General features: G+C 33.8%; 2 protein-coding genes across 2 annotated transcripts; one reads left to right on the top strand and one right to left on the bottom strand.

Moving 5' to 3' along the window:
* Positions 1-218: 218 nt before the first annotated feature.
* LOC132913816 (calsyntenin-1) lies at positions 219-18,635 on the top strand. The gene is made up of 4 exons (XM_060972407.1): positions 219-468; positions 8,150-8,429; positions 10,047-10,858; positions 10,942-18,635. The coding sequence occupies exons 1-4, from the start codon at positions 363-365 to the stop codon at positions 12,597-12,599; spliced, it is 2,856 nt and encodes a 951-aa protein (XP_060828390.1). The 5' UTR covers positions 219-362; the 3' UTR covers positions 12,600-18,635.
* A 626-nt stretch (positions 18,636-19,261) lies between these two features.
* LOC132913819 (dymeclin) lies at positions 19,262-24,031 on the bottom strand. The gene is made up of 12 exons (XM_060972413.1): positions 23,689-24,031; positions 23,110-23,413; positions 22,814-23,017; positions 22,451-22,695; positions 22,144-22,359; positions 21,845-22,020; positions 21,632-21,757; positions 21,447-21,560; positions 21,147-21,362; positions 20,891-21,073; positions 20,701-20,817; positions 19,262-20,567 (listed from the first exon to the last, which is right to left on the bottom strand). Exons 2-12 carry the CDS (start codon positions 23,394-23,396, stop codon positions 20,397-20,399), a joined length of 2,055 nt encoding a protein of 684 aa, XP_060828396.1. The 5' UTR covers positions 23,397-23,413; positions 23,689-24,031; the 3' UTR covers positions 19,262-20,396.
* Positions 24,032-24,050: the final 19 nt, after the last annotated feature.

Genomic DNA, 24,050 nt, shown 5'->3' on the forward strand with positions numbered 1-24,050 from the left:
CAGAAGAGAAGGTGCAATAACTTTATTATATAGTAGTGAAATTCATATTTACAACTATGTAAAAGCTTGAATCATAAGGAAACTCTGGAATCTTGAATTTCCGTGGTGGAGTCTCGTGTTTGTATTTGATCTCAGAACTTTGTGCATGCGCGCCAACTAGCGACGAGAATCGACATTAGTTTTTCTGGCGAATCGATATTCTGCTCAAATATTGACTTCGCGATTGTGCGTGGTGTCACGAGCGAGTCGTGTAGTAGACGGCGATGCTCTTTTAAAAAGCGAGTTTCTTGCGAGTGATAAGTCAAGTGCTGTCGGCCGAAGAATAAATAATCGGAGTATCCTGGAGGCAGGAGATAAGGAGAATGCTGTTGGTGGCTAGTACTGTGTTTTTCGGGTTGACCCTCGGTCTCTCCCACGCGAGCATCTCAGCCCTCGAGTCGACACCGAGCTCCTTCAACAATCATGGAGGTGATTTCATTTCTCTTTTCTCGTGCCCTACATTCATCTTATTTCCTCAATTATCGTTTCTTGCTTAAAAAAATTGCTTATAACGAATTGTTTTTATTCTTATCATCGAGTCACGCATCGGTTTACGGTGTGTCGCTGATTGGAGTGGTAAGCTCGCAGGTGCAATTGTTCTTTCGAGAGCACCTGCAGTCACCGAAACTGTTATGGCGAATTCATTGACTAGCCTCGATCGGTGTTGCGATACGTCTATGAAACTGTATACGATCAGTCGTGATGCTAAAAGAATAACACTTCAGCCAGATATACGGATTATATGTTACGATTCCATGTATGACAGCATTAGTCACGCTTTGCGATAACAAAATAGATATGAATCAGATTGGACCCAGTCGCATCGGAAACTAGGACTTGATTAAAGTTAGACGAATGAAGTAACGTTTTACGGCGCTATCAGGCATAGGTTTCTATATAAATCTGATATTATCTTCTTTCTAATGCATAATGATATTTTGACAGGATAAGGTCGATTATCGAATATTTATTTAGATCTAAAAAAGATAAGAAATTAATTTTGCTGTTTATGGTTAGATTTTAATTGAAATCTTAACAATACTTGGAATTACATCTAAATATATCTCTCCATGTAAACTTAGAAAAAATTCTCGATGCTGTATAAATTACGATCTTCATTGCTCGAAAGTGATCGCAGCAATATTTTACATTTTGCAACGTATCTTTCGATATATTTTACACGATGTAATTTCAATAACATACGATGTATTTCTTTCTTACAGAATCTTATAAAATACTACAAATTATGTTTTACACATCTGAACGATTGTCTCTTAATTTCACTACAAACGAAACAAATCCATTTTATGATGATAAGAAACTTTATGATGTTATTAAATAATTTTCGTGACGTAAAGTGCGACTTCAAAATGTACATATTGTAATAAAATGATTCTGGTAATATATTTTCTCGTCGATATTTCGTAAAATATCTTGCGTAACAACGCCAAGTATTTAATGAACTGTGTGCTACAGTGTTCTATAAAGCGACAGTGTTCAGTACACACGACCGGTCCTTTCGTTTTCATGCTCGTCTTTTTATTTGTGCTAATTGTTCGACGTGTCTTGATTTGCAAATACGACTGTCTACATTGCAAGATAATTAAAATCAATCCTATCTATCTCGCGTTTATAAAGATATTTTTGCTTAATTTTTAGTACTAAAATTTAATTTTACTATTGCTTAATTTCGAGCACAATAAAGTCTCGTTTCCCGTGGAATTGAATCAAAACGTTTTTTGAAGCGCGGACGGCCATAAATCGACATAGACGTTCGATTCATCTCTTTTGCGCTTTGTAATATTATGTGTTCAATTGATAACGATGATTTTGATATCGATTATCAGTCAATTTGCTTCAGAGCAGCTGTATGATAGGTATGATAGTATAAGTATTTAACTGTAATATATAACCTATAATTATACATAGAGTGTTTGAAGAAGGGGAATTTAAAGTTTTAAGGGCTTACAGAATTCACTAAGAAGAATAACTGTAAATTACTAATTATATATAGTTATACATAATGTATAATTATATACAGGATATTAAAAGAACAAGAATCCAAAATTTCCTGCCTTTTCAAAATTTATCAAATGGAATGAAAAATGTTTAATCAACGTGGAATATCAAATCAATTTTTTTGTTAATTAATTACACAGTACAGTGTAAGAAGGCCTCAATGGCAAAAGTTCTTGAGAGAAGTGTCTCTAAATGCTAGCAAGTTATGTAATTATTTTGTATTCTTTAAAACAGTCTCTTTATGATTTTATTTGAGAAAAATGTAATTTTCCAAATAAAAAGGTCGATCAAGTATATTTATCCAGGTTTTAGACACCAATTATGTGTCTTACTTACTATCTCCTTAGGGAGACTTAAATAAAACTTTGTTTCCCTTTTTATATAAAGCTTTTGATGTTTTATCCATTCATTTAAATACAATGTAATACCTACATTCACGTATGTGAATCATAAATCAGTGTATACATGCATTTTCAATCATTTCTGTTTTGTTCCATATTGTCACGTTCGATATATGTATATATATATATCTTTTTTCCATTGATCGTTGTAATTTAATCACATTATTTATTATGGGCGAGGAAATTAAGCTGGTACAGATAGAGTATTATTCTAAGTAAATGTAAAATTATATACATTATATAATACATAATTATATTAGCTGCTACAATTATTACGAGCACTACTATTGATTTTGAAGTATTTAATAATCATTTAATATTTAGATATCCAGTAATTATGAAATATTTAATAATAATTTAATCTGGGATTTTTGTCCACTAAACGTTTCTTATTTCTCTTGATCAGTATTGTAAGACCCTTTTTTTAGATTTAGGTCCAATAGTAATTTGGTAAATATTGATACGTATAAATCGAGTAATTTGAACTTCAGAGGTACGATTTAAAACAAAGATAGGAGAATCGTTTGATTGGGAATGCATTTAACTGCGCTCTTAAAATATACCCATCGGATCGATTGGAGATGGTCACATATTCGGGAAACACAGAACGACCCTAATTTTAGCAATAAGACGTTATATGCTGTGAAACGGTATCTATACCGAACCTTTTTAAATACGATTCACACTGTGAATTATTTATTAATGTTCAAATTTAAAAAGCATTTTTCTTACATATCGCATATATATTTCAGATGTGATACATCTGGATCAAGTATTTCAGGAAAAGCGAAAAACTATTTGGAAGCTTACAAAGAAATTATTTACTAGACATATAAAAAATATAAGAAAGTCGGTGTAAATATGCGTGTTGTTCTCCCTCGTCTGGTTTTTACGTCAAAAGTTCATTTCCTTCAAAGTTGGTATAGGAGGGCGTGATTGGATCGAAAATCCGTCGAACATCTTAGCGAGCTTAACTATATTAAATTTGGCCATCGTGAAAGCTTCTTGAATAATATTACCGTAGATTAAATAAGATTCATGCGTTTCTTTTTCGATCTTTATCGGAATAACCGATAGACATTATGCTAGTCGAGCAAGTACACTGGAGTATGCTAGAATTAATATAATTGGTTGTGAAACCTCGTTTGTTGTAGCATGTCTTCGTTACAGCATATAATGAAATACGTGCATGTACTTCAGTTCCAGGTTAACGGTTTAAAACAAGCTTGCCATACGATATAAATAATATGAAAGTAATAAAAAGAGTGTCATTAATTTATTTAAATCTTATCCGCTGTACATATTAAATCACCAACAATTTTGTTAAAAAGATAGCAATCTCGAGATTCAAATCACTATGGAAAGAATTCATATGCTTTTTGCTTATGTGAATATTGTAGTAGATACCTGTATAGATGCGATAAACCTCGTACGAGGTACCAAATTATTAACGAGAAAAGACATCTAGTAATAAGAAGCCTAAGCGTTTCAACATTTATGAAAGAGATAAATTACGATCGTTGTGGTATCTAATATACTCTAATATACTCTACCGTACTATACTTCTCTGTTAGTTAGTTAAACGAATATGTTAAATTCAGCAGTTTGGTCAATGAAAATTAAATAGGTATTTTCGAAAAGTGTAACTGATGAATATCAATTAAAATATTGTTTCTGAGGAACATATCGTATAAATTTTATCTAGATCCGCGGACTATGTATTTGCATCTGAAAGAGTAATTCTGGTCTCAGAGGCAAGGTGCGAAGTGTCAAACTTTCTAGAAAGCAGCAGTGAACGTAGTTTCGTTCAATTTAAGACTTTACCAGGCACTCACGTGAAATGTTAGCGATTTCGATGTAACTTTGCAAGTAGATGGAGAACCAAAAGATATTAGACTCATGTTTACGAAATATTTCATCAACAAACTTTACTTTGACTTTCTGTTAGTTCCGTACAAAGCGATAGCTTAATGGTATACTGACTACAATTTTCCACACTTTCGGGGCTTCATTGTAATTTTCGCAACATACTTCTCTGTCTTCTTAGAATTCTGCTTAAATTGATTCCAACGAGATAACGAGAAAAGCTACGTAATAGTATCGCGCACGTTTAAGCTACTAAATATTTATTTGTTCAGTATTTCAGTATCCACAGTTAACGATTGTTATTAGGTTCCTAATATTTTTCACTTCACCGTCTACTTACAAATAAATTTTTTGGAAATTTCACGACCCATTAGCTTCAGCTATGCGCGGTAAAAGTTTGAAGATGAAACTTTTTTAGAGTGGTGCTCCGACATTTCGTCGGAACTGCACTTAACTTTATCAAGGGTCCGATGCCACCTTGATACAAGGTGCTTTTACTAAATACCAGAAATTGCTTTGTACAATTATCACCCTCTCTAAGGTATTCATGCTTACCTTTCCATTCACTAACCACCAATCGCACGTTTATGGACAACAAACTAACTATAACACAGCCAGTTATATTCAATAATGTAAATTCATTGCAAAAAAGCATCGCAAATGAAATGTTATGTTAATTGAACGTTGGCTCTTAATGGATTACTGTTATTGAAATATTTTACTGGATCAATATTACTCTACGATAATTGAATAAAAAAACTTTTTCTTTCACCACCAAAATAATTCACCAAAGGTAAAAACACTTAATGAAATTGAACTTGAACTCTTTATTGTTCATATAAACTTAATCGCTATGCAGCGTTATAGTAAGTTAAAATTATTAGAATTTGACATCGACTACGTTGAAATATTATCTCTAGTTACCCTCGAATACTTGAATAGAGAAAAGTATAAAAATTGAAATATTACAAAATTTCTGTAGAAGAAATTTCTACCTAAGAAATAGCGATTTAAACGATTCGTTAATCGATTAATTATAATTTAGTATCCTATTGGTATCCTCCGCTACATCATTGAATCTAAAGAGTCTACGAGATTCCTGAAAAATTAGATGAGTGCACGCAAACTTCAAAATTTCATTTCCAGAGAAACGCAGTTTTCTATAAACAAATTTCGTTCCGCGTTTTTAATTTAATTCTACCTAACAATTGTTATTGAATAATCCTCGCTGTATGTAATCAACTTTTACATTGAATTACGAGAACAACTCTGAATGGAATTGTAACAACCACGAGAGATACCTTTGGCGGTGAATGCGTTAACCACTGCTTTTAGACTGAAATAGCAATTCTCATCTGTTGTTCGCGGATCGGTGTTAACGTGAAACACTGATGCGTCGCAGTGGAACACCGATATGGGGCGGAATAACGGTCGGCAATTGTTGTTCTACGGTGGAAACGGTATCGAACTTATCGGTTGTCAATGGTATTCTCGACGCGATTCATTCGATCATTCTTTCATTCAATTTCATTGAAATGGATGCTCTTGTTCGTGCAATCGATAATACTAACGTAGGAAACTGAGTTTCTTTGTTTATTCTTTTGTGTTAATACGATGAGCTGCTTAAAGGGGAATAAGATGAAAAGTAATATTCGAAGAGGAAAATTACGGAGCATATTTTTGTTGAGTAAAAAAGTTGTCGTTTTGTCATTGTTAGTTGTTGCAAAGAGATTAACAAAAGTGTTTTTTCTGCAGTTCTTCGCTTTTAATACTAGTGGTAGACTACTTCGTAAAGATATTTTAACTAACTTTTATAAGCTATAGGAAATAACTTACAATCTACGAGATCTTTATAACGTGATGTAAAATAATCTAGATAGCATTACGAACAATTATACTTGTCAAAGAAATACAAGAAAAAATATCAAATGAATTTTTCGTTTCGTTTAAAAGTATCATTCTTTGGTTGAAACAATTATGCATGGAATTTTGAAGTATTTGACTTTTAGTAATTCACGAGCCCGACTTTTACCATGCAAATGGATATCGCGATTCCATCAAAGCCCGAAATCGAAAAATCGCCAAAGGTCGCTCTGTTTTTCGGAGGATCGCGGTGAAACTACCTCTAAAAATAAAGAATTCAGGTTACATGTAGTTTAAATTCTCTGTGTAAAAGGCATTTACATATTGCGATCATCTCTAGCACTCTGAAAGGACAAAAAGAAACGAAGGCCACAAGTGACAAACACGATAAGATGTATTTCCCATCTCTTGTAGAAGAAGAATTTTTAAATTCGATACGTTATCGATTAATTCTACAATAAAATTATCTTTACATTTGACATTGGGATTGAATATATGTTTCGTCACTTTCTCAAATATCTAAAAATCAATGATAAATTAAATTACCATAACAGCTAAATCAACATTGTTCATTTCTTACGAAACAGCGGATTTGTCGTTTATTTCCGAAGGACTTTCAATATTAAAATATACATGAACATATATTTCTTGTTCTTATCGAGCGACGTAAAAGTAAGAAAATCAATAAAAATAGATTTATCGTGTGTTTCTTATCATGTGATCTCACGTGAAGTAGTATTTAAACTACTATATTTAACAATCAACAACGACTATAAAATATGCGTAGTTCAGATCAGAGGTTTATGAAGGAAAAAGTAAACAAACATTAGTTACCATTAATTAGTACACGAGGAATAATGGCCTAGTTGTTGTAAGCTTGGTAAATTATTAATCTCTGCCTGTTGGTTCTAATGAGATAGGAATAATGAAGGTTCAAGTTTTCATGGTGCATGCACAATGATTTAAAATAATCGGCAAAGTTCTTTTTTAAATCAACGCGAAATTTTAATTAATGCATCTTGCATTGTTCGAGTTTCGAGATTCCTCGTTCTCTACCCTACGAAGCTTCCGGTCTATTTCTGTGAACCCTTATTTTTCTTTTGGACAAGCTCGTCGACAAAACAATTCCCGGGGATTAAATTGCGAAATTAAGTCACGACTTGTGATATTTTTAATTTGAAAAAAGAAGGGAAGCCACGCTTGGATAACTAACATTTAATATTTTATCACGGCTTAATAATCGTGTATTATGAACATTAACGCGTAATTCTTTTTAGGATTAATTTGACATAACTGTTGCAGCATAGAGAAATGAGAAAATTATTTTTCAACAAGAATTTCCAACATGTGCGGCTTACGGTACTTTGAATAAGATTTATGACCAAATTATACGTTACTTACGTAATATCTACGTTTGATGTAGAAGATGTCCTAATTCTTCCAGGAACTTCTAAAGAACAGTACTTATTCGAAACGACGATTGTATATTTTGAGATTTTATTAGCACCGCAACGAGACGCTGTTGTCACGATTGTATCGGTAAAGTTTGAAACGAATATAAAAGTGTGTATAGAAATTACAAGATATTTACTGCGAAAATACATTCACTAAAAAATTAGTATACAGCATGAATCACCTTCTAAAACACGTAACAAGTGTTAAAGATGCCCCCATCGAATATTCAAATCTATTAATATGGTGAAAAATTTGCTGTTTAATTACTTTCCTATTACGTTCCTATGTCTACCTTTAGACTCGTTTTAAACTTTACCAATATAATCACGATAGTCAGGTCTGATTACGCTATTAGTGAAATTTCAAAACGTTTCGTACGACATTTTATATTTGGTGTAATGTATTCATAACATTTTTGCAAGTGTTCTTCAGATACTTTGAGCAACTGTATATGTTATTGTATAGTTGCATCCGTGTTTGAACTACATATTTGTCTCTACCCCCAGCTCCACGATTGGATTTGGACAGTCCAGAAAGTGGATACCATGGCCTGGTGAAGGAAAACGAAACTTTGGTCGAGGTCACGCCACAAATACGAGCTATAGGTGCCAAAGTCTGCTCCTTCCGTATAGCGAACAAGCACCATGGCGATGCACCCTTCGAGATTGTTTTGAAAGAGAAAGGAATGGCAGAGCTGAGGGCACTGAGAGTTCTAAACTGCGAGAAACGGCGTAACTACAAGTTCGATATCGAAGCTGTTGGCTGCAACGGATCGCTATCGGAAAAGTACGAACTGCATTGAATAAACTTGACATTTCGCAATCAGTGTAATTCGTTTTATCTTTTGTTCAAACTGATACGATGCGGTACGTTCTATATATCTTTTATGTAGGTAGAGCAATGATACCTATATATATATATAACGAATAGTTTATTTTGATTAAATCCTTAAATGTAATGCGAAGCGACTTTTATGAATCGACATTTTATTAATTTCCAAATTGCCACACGATAACCAGCTATTTTGTAACTTGCAATATTGACGTTTCGTTTCATATCACGATACGATCCGCTTTAATGATTTAATGTTTTTGGAAATGAACTTGCATAGAACTCCATTAGTTCTCGCCTAGTTTTATACCGAGATAAATTTAATATATACTAAATACGTTTGCCCTACCTTCCAGTATTTCTGAACTGGAACTGTTTCCTGTTGTTCTATTTTCTCATCTATCTCCACGGCGAGCTTCCGTTATACGTACGAGTCTCCGAAGCTACTGTTCTTATAAAGGGCCTCGACTACTCCTTATAATAGACTATACATACTAATACATTTATATTTTAGGTTTGATATTATTAGATATTAGGTTGGATATTATTTAATCTTTGGATTTGATTGCATCGATTTTGTTTGTAGATGTTGAACTCGAATTTTAAATTATGTGTATATTTTATTATGTTTATTGATTATTTTGAATTCTAATTACTCTCAACTATACAAATGCGTGGAGGTTGTCACTGAAGTATAGGGTATAATGACGTTTGAAGTTTGCCTATACCCTAATTAACACTTTGACGGCCGCACATTTCGGCGTAGATCTTATTGCCAACTGCCGGCACTTCTCGCTTAGTCTAATAGAATAATTATGCGAATTATCGTATAATTATGATACACTTCTGGAGAAAATCGCATCGAATCCATCATCATTACTATCTTAATTTATTTTGTACGCTTATGCATTATATGAATTTATTTATTTATTTTATGATCGTTCCATACAGTTGTACGAATCGGGATTATAATCATTTCCTGACTATTCACTTTCACTGGATCATTAGACTCACAAATTTCCGGCCTTTTCAGTGCATTTGTAAAATCCTTTCGCTTCAATAGAAACACTATCAAATATAGAAATTATTTGTCTCACGCATAAGTGCCGATTAAATTAAAAAAGAAGAAGTTACGTAGACGTGACGGCGACAGACAACAGATGGTAAAGCGAAATAACGTTTACGTAATAGCGGTGGTCAAAGTGTTAGGAATAGAGATATCAGGAGTCCTAATTTAGGACGTTTAATAAAAAACTTTCATTTCTTGAACATAAGAACATAAAAACATATTCAGCTTCATAACGCAGTAACAGATCGCATTGAGATAAAGTAGCTCATAGAAAGATAAATCTTGTTACACTATTTATCTATTTTTTACTTTGATGAAGATAAAGTTATAAATTACAAGATTCATTCTTTTTAATTATAGTTAATATATAGTTAGTAATATTATGTATTATTATATTAAACATCATACTGTTGTATGGTTAATATGTAATATTTAATCATATAACTACGTACCTAATCACATATAACAAGAAACATCTAAAAAAAACAACGTTGTTATTTTAGCGCTACGGTGCATATTACCGTGGTGGACGTGAACGAATATGCACCACAGTTTCTGCAACCGGCCTATGTCAGCACCGTGGACGAAGGTCGCCTATACGAAGAAGTTGTCCGCGTGGAAGCATCTGACAGAGATTGCACCCCGAAATTCGGTGACGTATGCAAGTATGAAATTTTGACAGCTGACCAACCATTCATCATCGACAATGAAGGAGCGATACGCAATACCGAGCCATTGGATTACGAGCGATCCCATAACTACATCTTGAGCGTGGTAGCGTATGACTGTGGTATGAAACAATCTGCACCTGCTATGGTTACCGTTAAAGTCAATCGTGTATGCGCCCCCGGTTGGAGAGGAATTCCAGAAAGGGTTGACTATGCCGCTGGCGTGGGTTCTCAACCTTTGCTTCCTTCCGCTAGGCTGGATCTTTGCGACGCTCCCTGTATATTGCGTAATGTTCGAGCCACCTTAACTCTTGCTACGGACCATATAGGGAAAGGTTGTGACCGTGACACATACGGTGTACGCAGCCAACGTAAATTATGCGGCGCATCTCGCGATAGTGTAGATTTATTGCCAACTCCTGGGCCTACGACTTCCTGGACGGCATCTTTGTCTCGAGACGAAGGCAGGGAAGCGGATGAAATCTTTGAATTTGACGGCGTTGATTCTGCTGCCATTGTACCTAACGATGTGCTGGAGCATAGCCTGGCACAGAAATTCACGGTCGGAGTTTGGGTGAAACACCGACCTCGACCAAGACAAGACCCTCATGTTAAAGAACACATCTTGTGCGCTGCCGATGATCACAGTAAGTTTACCTTAACTGTTCTTAAAATATACATCGGATGAAATAGGCTTGTACCATTAAACGATCCATTGTTTGATTTGCAGAGATGAATAGACATCATTACGCCCTGTTTATTAGAAACTGCAGACTGATTTTGCTACTTAGACGTGATTTCTCAGAGGGTGATCCTAATATCTTCCGGCCTGCCGAGTGGCGTTGGAAACTTACTCAAGTGTGCGATGATAAGTGGCACCATTACGCCGTTCAAGTCGACTTCCCCCACGTGACCTTATTCGTTGATGGAGAGGAATGGCATACGGACGAGAAGAATCCGGAAGTGATCGACGATTGGCCTTTGCATCCTGCGAAAGGCGTTAACACAACTCTCGTTGTTGGTGCATGCTGGCAGGGTTCCGATAATAAAACGAAACATCATTTCCGTGGCTATCTGGCTGGACTGTCCGTGCTAGTTGGACGAAACGAGAAACCAGACGTGTTGTCTTGCTTGCGTCGTTGCCAGGAAGGTATTCATGTGCCATCGATGGATCTGCTTCAACCTGGAACCCAATTGCTCACCAATTGCGATCTAACAGAGGTACGAATCGACGGAGATAATCGCACTAACGTTGAGGCGCTTCTCCGTCGTATTGGTTATTCCAACTCCAGACGATTTCCTACCCCGGGTCGCCGTAATTTCCGTTTAGAAACAACGATCGTTTGCGAAGGTAGCGAAGACAATCCGCTCCCAGTACCAACTGTTCAATCGTACGTCACTGTTCTACCACCACCTCGTCCAGGTATAACTGTCAACGGGACCGGCTACGTGGCTAGGGAATACGCAGATTTTCGTCTAGGTGTACGCGTGTTCCCAGACACTCGTGTCACTGCCGGTTCCGCTGCCAGATTGGATGCATGCGCGGTCAGTGTATATCCAAGTCTTAATCCCGACCACGAGAGCTTAGGTTTACCCGGCGATGCTCTGCGTAGATTCCGTTCTATCACTGCGCGTGTAGATCGCGATGGTGTTGTTCTCTCTGGCGCTGACACACCTTATAACTACCAACAATTGATACGTCTCATCATGTATACGAATCGCAAGCCAGCTTACTATCTTGATCGTGTATTCAAACTGACTTGCTCCGAGCTCAGCGGTCGATTCGCTAGCAACGAATACGTGCAAACTCTCGCTGTCATTCATCCGAAAGAGAAAACTACCGCTCTTCCCCATTCTACTCCTGATGATCCACCAATCGCCAGAATTCTGGAACCAGCACCTGGACACGTGCAATTGTCCCCTCATCACGCAGATTTGCCAGAAGAATATGCAACAGCCGCGCTTCGCGAAGGTAACAGAAGTATCGGGAGTGCAAGCGGTAATCACGCAGTTACGATTGTCGCTGCAGCTTGTATCTGTTTCTTGATCTTAATGGCGGTGATTGGAGCAGCAAGAGTCAGGGGAGCCACGAAGAGACGACCATCGGCTGGAGACGAGTTGGCTGCCGAAACTGAAATGGCCTGGGACGATTCTGCATTGGCTATTACCGTGAATCCAATGGAGAGGCTCACAGAACACGATTCTCATCACCAGAGCCAGAGAGACGACGATGTCGATGATTCCGGAAGTTCAGATTCAGAAGATGGATCGTACAGAGATGACGATTTAGATAGTTCCGATTGCGAGAATGATTGCGAGCTGAGCAATGGCCGACATCGCCGACACAATTCACCTCATGATTTGGAATGGGATCATCGTGATGTTTAAACTACTATTTCTCTGCATTCACCATCCCCTTTCTTCATATGGTGATTAAGTGGAGTACTAACTCATTGTTTGTCATTAATCCCTTCCAAAAAATCATTATTATTTCTTTTCTTATGACGCTTCGTAATGCATATAGAATGAACGTTATTCTATAACGAGGTCTGGTAAATTATAAACTATTCTAATATTTATCACTTGGAACTTTTCGAACTTGAATGCGTCTTTTAAAAGAACATATTAATATTTTCGATAATTAATCTGATATTCCTATGTATAAATACGAAAGCGTCGTATTATATCCGTCCCCATAGATGAAGACATATTGGTATCGTAAAATGTTAATACACACCACACTAGTTAGTACTCTCCTTAAAAGCCAGCAAAATTTGTAAGAGAGTGCGGGACGCTTTATCGAATAGTTAAACTCTTTCTCTCTACAACACGGTTGATGTTGATAGATGAAAGATACACGTAAAAGATACTTAAGTTTACTGGGAAATTCTCGGTAAATATTGGAAATAATTAATTTATATTTGACTCTCATTACTGCTAATAATTATTATTATTATTAATATTATTATTATTACTGCTATTTTTATTATTACCATCATTATTTTTATTATCAGTAGTGGTAGGACGAGGGAACTTTTTTATACTCTTAATTATCTTCTCCTCCTTTTATTCTATTTTTATTCTATTCCACTATTACTTGTTATAAATATTTACTAACGCTAATTACTATATTATATATTGCTATTATATTCAATTATGATTTCCTTTGATACACAGGACAGCCCGATGACGTAATCTGACTGTTATCTAATTGAACATATTACTCTTCCTTATTTCTAACTTAACCCTTAACGCTCCGACTTTTAATTGCGAATATCGACCGGCAACTCCAACTCCTTATAGTTCGACTTGCAAGTTTTTAAGTGTCAGATTTTAAATGCTACAATGACGTGTAAATAATAATATTAAAGTAATTCAAAACAATCTTTATTCATCTCAGAAGTAATATAATTTTGATTACGATATTTATATTAATTATAATTGAGTAATGTGTGGAATTTTTTAAAACATTCGCATTACTTCCTTTTGTTGAGCAAACAACACACTTTCTTTTTCCCTTCCGGCAACTGATTTATTATATGAAGTTTCCCAACTAAACGTTGTTCCTTATCTGTTCCGAAAGGCCTGCCATACACATTGTTATTCCGAAAGTTACTTACGAGCTGACTTACTGATAATTTGACAAACTTACAGCGTGACAAAGCGCTTTCTCCTTTTCTTTCCTGAGAAGTCTTGCAAGGTATATAAGCTTTTATTACGCTTGTTTCTAGTCCCCAAAAGAAGAATTTCCGCCACCATTTCAACGATTTTCTCAGGCAACAATATGTTGATGCATATTGATCGGCTTCATCTACACCATCCATATTACTCGTATAATCTGTAATCACATTTGGTTTTGAAACTTCTTCGGTAGTACAATTTCGTGAAAATCTAATTATGACTCTTGACCCAAAGGTGTGGTACGTGCTCAACATAGTGACAATTCGCTTGTCTATCCAAGCAAAAGGAGTAAATAATTTGAACGGCGCGTTGCAATTGTATTTGAATTGATAAATTTCAGATTAGAAATTTCTTGTGATATGTGTTTGCGATTTTTTTGTATTGTACCTGTTATGTGGCAATTCATGATTAAACTTGTATATTATCTATCTGTGTAAACGTGATATCCTGCATAGCTAGGAACGGAATGTAACAATTTGTTACACAGATGTAAAACTATTCGTCATGATATTGGTAGATCTGGTTTTATAAGATCTTGCGATGCGAGTTTGCCATAATATGGTAAAATGCCATAAACGAATACGGATTTTGCGTCGACCAGGACAAATATCCGTATTCCCCATTTAGTAGGTTTCTATGGATTGTATGTTATACAACTAATCCTCCCCTTAACTTTCACAACAGCTTCGTCTATAGAAACTTCTTTTCCGGGTACAAAATACTCTCGGAATTTCTCGTCCAAGTATTCGATGAAATTGTTTACTTTTTGAACTCTCGTTCTGATGTCTTGAGCTTTTGAAGCGTTCTCGTTCGAGTGTAACATCCAAAAAATGTACAAGAAACGCCTCCCAGTGAAGATCCGCTTGTAGATGCGAAAATCAAAATTGTCATCGTCACTATCTGTATTTTCCTCACAAAGATAATTCATTTTTCTTCTCGACATAATTAATCATCGGTAGTGCTTGAGAGGCACACTTGGAGCGTTAAGGGTTACTTTTTAACTCGATATTTGATCTCATAAGTATATATATATATATCTATATATTTTTTCCATAACAATCGAGTCTTTCATATTCGACTAAACTAAGTATTTAAAAATCGTGGATGCCCAGTTTATTATTAGCATGCTATCAATGAGAACAAACAATAAAAAAATAATATATACATAGATATATATTTCTAATCGGTAGCACGTAAAATCGGGCTGAGCCTAAAGCCATCGTATGATACTTGCCCAATTTTCCACTTTATTTTTAAGTAAAAAAAAAAAGAAAAAAAGAAAAGGAAACAAAAACCTCTAATATAATTTGCACAATGTTCCTTCCTAATCAATTTACAAAAAGAAAAAAAGAAAACTCTTAGCTCTTAGTAAGGACATTGCCGCGCATCTTATGATAATGCTTCACCATTAAGTACGGTATAATATCATATCCGTATACATGTGTGCGCATGCATATAGATTTGTATGCAATTTCATTGCGTATACAGACTGTATGAAGTACACGTGTATGTGCATGAGGAGAGAAAAAAAGAAAACATGTGTACTTACATATACATACAGCGTCCGTTCATTATTCTGTGGTGAGGAGCGCCGTTCTCTACGGAAGAGGCAATTTATTCTTGGGGGAAAATAATGCGCAGCGATTCGACCAGCAAGGGTATCGTTTGTTATTTTTTTAAAGGATTATCGTGCAATCCTACTCGTTTCATAGAGAAACTGATTTTTATGTGCCTTTACGCGACTAGTATGTTGAATTCTACTCTATATTTTAATAGCGAACACTGGAACTGATTTCCTATCAGTATATCTCTCGCATGTTAGACGTATCTTGACGCTTGAGAACGTCTCGAAAGCAAACTGCTCTACTGTTGTTGTATTTTAAAACATTAACTGTTATAATGGCATATAGGTGTTAAGGGACAGACGCAAAGAAAAATATCGGCCATTCCTTGATGCACGATCCGTCGCGTTCATGAGAAAAAGAGAACCATGTAACGAGGAACGTAATCGAGTGTTAAACGGAAGTATTCTGTATTCTGTTATTTGTAATAGCGAACGAGCACGGTTCGTTTGTCATTGAATGCATGCCACGTACGTGCAATGATCCGCAGGGTATTAATTATCGACGAATGATCTCGTAAATAACTGCGCATTGATACTCGCTACGAAGTAATGAAAGGATCTTGTGTATGTATTTGTGTATTTAGAATTATACCGACCGATCGAATACTTAGTACTGAAAGTTTGTGTACGGATATCTATATTCATAGAAACTATATGAACAATTTATTTTTCCAACGAGCATATCATATCATTTTTATAAGAGATTTGTCAGAAGTTTGAAAACTTTTCGTAAAGAGCTCCTACATAGCAACTCGCTATCGTGACGTTACTTGCCATAATCGTGACTTGTTTCTCTCATTTTTATTTTCCAACGAATTAATTTTATTTTTAACGGTTTGTCTATTTTTTCACACGTCTTGGATAAGGATACGCGTGTTATCTTTACGCGTTTCTTTCGTTTCAAAAACTCTGATCGAGGAAGAATAGAATGGCGCGTCGATTAAGTACTCAAAGTGATGGCGGAAGATATAAAAGAAGAAAGAGAAATAACAATGATCGACAGAAGCGAAACGGAGAAGAAAGTAATACTGTTGTTATTTTGTTTCACTTGATTTTTTATTTTTTAAGAGCGTACATGCGACACACGTGTATGCGCACTTCGGATTTCCTCGCAAATTCCGCGTGAATAGGCGAACCACCATGCCTCTCTCTATTCTAAATTTTAAATCTCTCATCTGATTTACAATCTCGGTTCGTAGTTGCCGGAACGCAATTATATTATTCTCAAGGATATCGATCTAAACGCATTTCACTTATGTACGGTGTAATATTCGGGAAAAAATAATTCTATTAGAAAAGAATGAACTTCCTCTCTTTATATGGGATTATACATTCTTTATATACACGAACACACGCTTGTCGGATATCATCAGATTTATCGTGAATCATAAAAAAAGAGAAAGAAAAAAATTTCGATTGACCGATTCCTTCTTCGATCGCACAACACAGCGCCCCACAGACCCTTTCTTCAGTCTTTTACACGGCATAAGTATAAAAAATCTGACAATTGCACAAACGAGTAAAAATGCTGGCTTTTGGAGCATTAGGAGCGCGAGAATTCGAATCGCGGTGCATTCTGTACCGGAAGTCGTTTTCGACGAAGGGTATCTGTCGACGACTGAAGTACAGAAAGGGAGCATTCTTTTGTTACCCGGTCTAACGAGCCATTTGGAGCAAGATGTAATACGTATGTGTATATCAGGAAGACTCGTTTTTCTCGGCTGCTAGCGAAGAGATTCGTAAGAGAGAAGGACACCATTGCAAACCTAACTAGGCGTGTATACGCCTGCTCTAAAGATGTACTTAATTATATTAATTATATTATGGAGAGTAAGGGAAGAAAAAAGAGAAAAGAAAAGAATGGAACTACGCAAAACAAAAACCAACTAGATGATACTATTATATAATATATATTATACATAAAAATATATCTAAGCTGTTTGCAAATGATGATTTAAGAGATGAAAGGAAAAAGAGAGAAAAGAAAAACGAAAAACCAGAGGGAAGAAGGTATGAATTTGTAATGTATTATTGTATTTTGTAGGCAGCTAGTGTACGTATACATATGCACATGTATCCGTGTATGTATGTTTACGTATATAAATATACATACTCTTCGACATTTACACGTACCGTTCGCCTAAATAGTCTGCAGAATATTTTCAATTCAACATCGGTCCAAGGTGAAACAATTCAGGAGTATACTGTTCGCGATCGTATGAATCAAGTGTGACACTTTAAAAAGCCCGCGAATTTTTGTGTTCCTGAATAGCGAAACGCTTGATCCGAATTTGTTAGAGCACTTGGGCGCACGGCAGATAACACACGCTCTCGCCTCTAATTCGTATACAAACATAAGTACTGTATACTCTCGATGGAAGAAGAAGGAAAAAAGGCCACAGAAATTGCGTGCATAGGTACGTGTCTGTCACGTAATTGAAACACTTCAACGTTCAATAAAATACAGAAAAGGATAAAAAGAGATAAAGTAATACCAATCCTACGGTAACGTTGTAATGAATTAAATAATCAACTATACCGACTATATAGCTAGGCCGTAAGGGATGACACGTTACGGACCGACTAAATTCCCTCCCGTCGCAGATTGATTGTGTGTTAACTAATAAGGATAAGTAACGATATAGTACCGTTAAGGAATTTAATTATTAATACTGATACTATATGTACGCTAAGCACAGTTTCAAAGTCATTAAGTGACGTGAAGTACAGCTAAGGCGAGAAAGGATTGTAACACAAGTCTTAATTTAAACATGTGACACACTGAGTTACTCGGCGCGTCTGCACGCGACGCACAGAAACGTCAAATTACCTTGTTATCCTGCAACTGAGAATCGTTCGACAAGAGAAATATTAGCAATAGTATTGTACACAGAGAAACATACACATCTGCGTACATACGTATATACACGTCATACACATTTACACACCAACATACACACATACATACACATATACACAGAGTACATACAGAATACACACGCGCGGCCGCATATACACGCTGCACAGGCTAGGAAAATGAAATACTATCTATAACGACATATTATAAATAATATTAAGACGTCAACTGTATTTGTTTAATAAAGATGTACATTCGAAAAGTGGAGGGACTAACTTTACAGCCGATAGGATGTATTTGTTGTATACTTGTTTTAATAGTGTATATTAACTTTATTTCTCACATATTTTTATACTACTATGCTAAAAATTTGATTAGATTTTATTTTGTTTTACAAAATTAACGAACGAAGCTTTCAATGTAAAATTATACATGTCGCAAAGTAATAATGATTGAAACCGACGATTAAAATCTATGTATAAAATACTTGAAGAATTTAATGTATTTTAATATGTCCTATAGGCTGAAAAATAGTTGATATTAATTTTTCCCTTCTTAATTTGTAGTAAATAAGAATGTTCATTTAATAGTATTTAGTAAATTGTCTTTTATTACATACGTTTAGTTTAAATAGGTTTATATACACAAAAATTAAAAAGTCTAGTTTATATACATATCAAAAATCTTTACCTATTCAAGAGAATTAATCAAAATTAGTTTGTTAAATATAATTTGATATATGAACCCGTGACTATTTAAAAATCATTTGAGGAATACTTCTACTATATTCTTTGGGTTATTATAATTCATTTATTGAGTTTGATATTTACAAAACATCTTTATTTTGTATCGTTTAAATCAAACATGTGATAAAATAAAAACATACTCTTTATAAATATCAGAATTCTTTATTTTAGTATATGTATGTATATATTAAATTAAAATCATTTTCAACATTAACAGCGTCGATTGTATATGTATACAAATGCTGTTACACTATGCCATTTTTTTTTAATTTTCATTAAATAGTTAACACATAATATTTTGTTCCATGCTCTTAATACATATCATATATTCACAATTAAATACGATAAACAAAATGTAAATAAACTTTTTCGCGTCTATATAAATAATGGCGTACAACGAAATGTTTGCATGCCTTAAAAATCACATTATATAATACTATCAAATTCTAGTTTTGAAGTAATTCTATAATGTAATATTTGGAGCTATTTGAAAACAATGATGCTTTTTATAATTTTTTAAAAGCGGATGTAATAACCAATTTACAGAAAATTTTCTTATCATTATCATTTTCATTATGGAAAATTTTATTAATATGTCGAAAATACTTTTTAGCATGAATCCATCTGGCAACTCCAATATTTATTTATATTCTTTTGTGAATATTATAAAATATTATAAAGTTTCACTCTTACCCATGGTGTGAATTTATGCTGCTCCAGTTGAATATTTAAATATTTTTATTTATCGATGATATTTGATTCAAGCGGTAATGCAGCTTTTGTAAAATGATAGATTGTAACACCAGTCTTAACAATGCATAGTTTAACGATATTAAAGCCAATTTCATTACTGCACGTTGAATGAATTAAATAGTATTATTTATAAATAATATCTTATTAATTAGGCAGGCTTATGCACATTAAAAAAACATTAAAATATTCCACTGTTTCATGTTATTTTAATTAAATTTCATTAGATTTAACTAATGTCCATTTCGAACACAGCACTGTTATTTTGGAAAATGAAATATTAATATAATTAAGTGAAATAGTGACTAAGGCAAGAGATAAATATCGACAAACTGGTTTCAGACGTAAAATGTATATGTATTATGTTAGTCTCTATCCGCCTGCTATGATTACCTTTACAATAAACAATATATATTGTTTGTTTCGTATCAAATGGGTGTCTCATAAAGAAATAATACTTCCAATATTTTTTACTCGATTTGTATTGCATCATGTATTTACTGCAAACAGCAGCTTTTATCTCAGTATCAGCAAACGATAATCGTTGTTTGTTCACCAGTATGGGGTGAAAATAATTTTATATTTTCTGCATTCCAATGTAACAGTGCACTCTGACACACAACATTCCATACATAAGGAATAAAAAACTCCTCCGGTTGTTCCTCTTCTACGTACTTAAATTTTAGTTCTGGAAATTTCTATATGATGCATAGACAAGTTAAATAATGCAATTGAGTAAAAACAACGTATATAATAGAAAATATATAAATAGAACCATCAATACTTATTGACTTAGATTAATTACTTAAATGGATAAAAGATAAAACATACCCTTAAACGATCACGTGGCCATTCACTAGTACCTTGCTGGATCGTAGTTAATACCTGACTCACGCCAAGTTGTGACTGATCTTTTTGTTCCAACTTATAAGAAAAGAAATTTATGACCTGACGGATAAAGTACAGTTATTTAATTTAAGTATTATAATATATATTTCTTATGTCTTATACTGGAACTTACAGAATCTATATTTTGCACAATGTCTTGAAATGCTGAATGCATCCTAAATGGTTGAAAAATATCTTTTTTATATAAAAGGGTGTATATTAAGTTCGGATTATGTGCGAGTCTATGAGTTAAACAACTATTTATGATCTCTAGTACCATTCGCAAAACTTCTTCAAGTATTGTTAAGTCTTGAATCTGAAATGAAGTATGTTTAATATATACATTATTTAGCATAAATTATTTATTACAAATAACTGTAGGATCTTACCAAATCTGTATTTGCTGTTGTTCCATTAATTGTGATAGTAGTACTATCAGAAGAAATGGGAGGTTGCGTGCGTATTTTTGCTTCTAATCTAGCATGTTTCTTTGCAAGAGTTTCAAACAAACTTAGCAATCTTTGACTAACATAAGGATGTAAAGATGTGAACTGTGCTGACATATTTGCTAAAGCTGCTAAACAATTTGTGTGAAGATATTTATCCTGTAAAATATTAAAAATATATTATTGCTTAGTTTTGTATTAATTTTCTATTATATTTATATTTGCTTTTGTACATGTCTTTACCCTCATTTTGAACATATTATATTGTATAGTTCTTATGACGACAAGAATTAAAAGACCTCCTAATGATATTTCACTTATTGATCTTTCTGTATACCAACTCACACCCTTAAGCATCTAAGAATTGATATTTATTATTAATTATTTATGATTTCGTGTACTTTTGCTTAGTTTTTCGAAATACTTACTATTTCATGTATCCTCTTGTTAAATGTTTCGTCTTCACTTAAAATTAGAAGGATAATAAGAGACATATAAATATGATGAGATGTATTGTTTGGAGCATGATATAATATCTGAAGTATTGGTATTACCTATACAAATATGTTAGTTAGAAATTCCATAATATATTTCAAGCTTATGGCATCTTTAAATTAATAAATTAATAAATTTATATTCACCAATAGCTGTATATCTGGTCTGCTCATGATATCTTGTTTTATACTTGCATTCCTATGTAGCAACATGTATAATAATAATGTAACTTCATCTGTATTTGGTATCTTACATATAGTATTATACAATTTATTTAAATTAAACCTAAATGTGCCTTTTGCTTGCATTGTGGAATAGCCTTCTAAAAAATATATATAATTACATCAGAATCAATTAGTAATAGAATATTGACATTTATCAATGACAGATTTTTTGTATCATTTAATATCTGAAAATTAATGTAGATATTCATTAAATTACTAGCCTTGCATGTCAACAAATGTAAAAAGGGCATTTCTGTAAGGATTTTCAGTTGCAGTACAGTGATTTGTTAATACCAATAGGAGTAATAATGATTGACTAGCAAGAGGTGTTTCTGTGTCGCGTTTTCGTTCTTCTTCTTCAGAAGTACCATTACTTGTAACTTGTACATTTTTTAAGCTACTACCCATGCCCATTGTAATTACATTCCATAATCCAGCTGAAATGTTTGATGTAAATATATTAATATTTGTTTTTGGCAAAAGAAATATTCTGTTCTAATACATAATGCCTCATATTATTAAACATACCAGCTATACTAAAAACAATACTTCCTCCTGGCTGTTGTGTAAGTAAACCAGGAGGAGCATGTTCTTGCTGCACAAAATTATGCAATAAAGTACACACCATTGCTGGTGCATGTTCACTAGAATGTGAATGCATTGCTATTCTGTAGATGCAGCTGTATTCTGCTGCAGTTTGTGAAAACAGTTGTACAGAAAGTAATACAAGTAAACAATTTATAGCTTCTAGATGAACCACATATGTGAACTCACTGTAAAAATATTGTATGCAGAATATAATTTAATATAAATAATTTAATATAATATAAGTAATGAGGACATAATGTTAAATTAGTAGAACAGTGCAATATAGAAATATAATCTACTCACCATAGTGGTACATCTGTTACAATATCAATTAATGCTTCAAAAAGATCTTTTAATCTGTAAGATGAATTTGATTGTGTTGGCACTGGTAACTGTGGTGCTTCTATATGTTTTATCATTTCTTCTTCACCCACTGTTTCAATTAAATATTTCAATATACATCTCAATGCAAACAATGCATTATACGTTTGCCATGCTGATATGATTCTATAAAATATAATCAAGTATAACATGGGTAATAAAGCAATAAATTATTTTTACAATTCTAGTTATGAAATACAATAATGAAAACGCCATACTTTTGATTCTGCATTGATGCTATTAAATTACTAGCACGCATAAGAGCAACTTGTATCAGACTACCAAAATTGCCAGTACTTAAATTGTTAACAAGTAATTGCTGGCACGAGGAGTCCAATCGAGAATCTAATTCTATTTGGTCATTTCTTGTAACAGGTGGTCTCATGTTGTAAGACAGAAATGTATTCCAAAATGGATCATTAGGAAGAATACTTTTTTTTCCACAAAACTTTTCTAAATGAACATTTTTAGATAGATCATCGTACCGACTTGGTGTTGTACCCATTGCCTTGCCTTAAATTGCTAAAAATAAAACACATATTTAATTTTCCCTACAATCATAGATTTAATAGACTAATGTAACATATTTATTTATGAGATATTTTTTATTTTTATTTTAACATATCAACAATCTGTTTTTGATAATTTCATATTATAGGTTAAATCTACTGTATTTCTTGATAGATTGTATATAACTATAGTAAAGCTAACTTATAGAGAGCATCAGATCACACCAATAAAAGAAAACAAATTACAGAACAATTTCAGTCACATGAAAACACCGTATAACAACATACTTTGACAATCCACTGTCATAGAAATTGGAGAATTCAATAATAATTTCTAGATATGGGGTTTTGCTTCATATATTATCGCCTTTATGCTCCTACGTGTTTTTCGTGTCGAAATTATCATTAAATATATTTTTTGCAACACGTTTACAGTCAATATGAATTCAATGAGTAATACCGAGAAATATAACCTCTTTACATGTCAACCGAGTACTTTACAAACATACATATAGATAAATCATCTCAGTTCAAATGAGCGCCACCTTCGTTATTCATTAAATATCATTCATTCAATTCATTCAATTAGTTAAAATAATAATGACTTATAATTCATTTAGTTTTATCGCGTAAAAGTGTAATCAAAAAAT

This window comes from Bombus pascuorum, chromosome 13 (assembly GCF_905332965.1).
Source record: "Bombus pascuorum chromosome 13, iyBomPasc1.1, whole genome shotgun sequence".
In the NCBI taxonomy this organism is placed as follows: domain Eukaryota; kingdom Metazoa; phylum Arthropoda; class Insecta; order Hymenoptera; family Apidae; genus Bombus; species Bombus pascuorum.

Excerpts from the sequence above, each read along its gene's own strand:
- LOC132913816 (XM_060972407.1), top strand. The coding sequence starts at position 363 with ATGCTGTTGGTGGCTAGTACTGTGTTTTTCGGGTTGACCCTCGGTCTC. Across the intron at positions 469-8,149 it reads CTCCTTCAACAATCATGGAG|CTCCACGATTGGATTTGGAC; the intron begins GTGATTTCATTT and ends CTCTACCCCCAG. Across the intron at positions 10,859-10,941 it reads GTGCGCTGCCGATGATCACA|AGATGAATAGACATCATTAC; the intron begins GTAAGTTTACCT and ends TTTGATTTGCAG.
- LOC132913819 (XM_060972413.1), bottom strand. The coding sequence starts at position 23,396 with ATGGGTACAACACCAAGTCGGTACGATGATCTATCTAAAAATGTTCAT. Across the intron at positions 22,021-22,143 it reads TACATTTGTTGACATGCAAG|AAGGCTATTCCACAATGCAA; the intron begins GCTAGTAATTTA and ends TATATTTTTTAG. Across the intron at positions 21,561-21,631 it reads ACAAGAGGATACATGAAATA|ATGCTTAAGGGTGTGAGTTG; the intron begins GTAAGTATTTCG and ends ATCAATTCTTAG.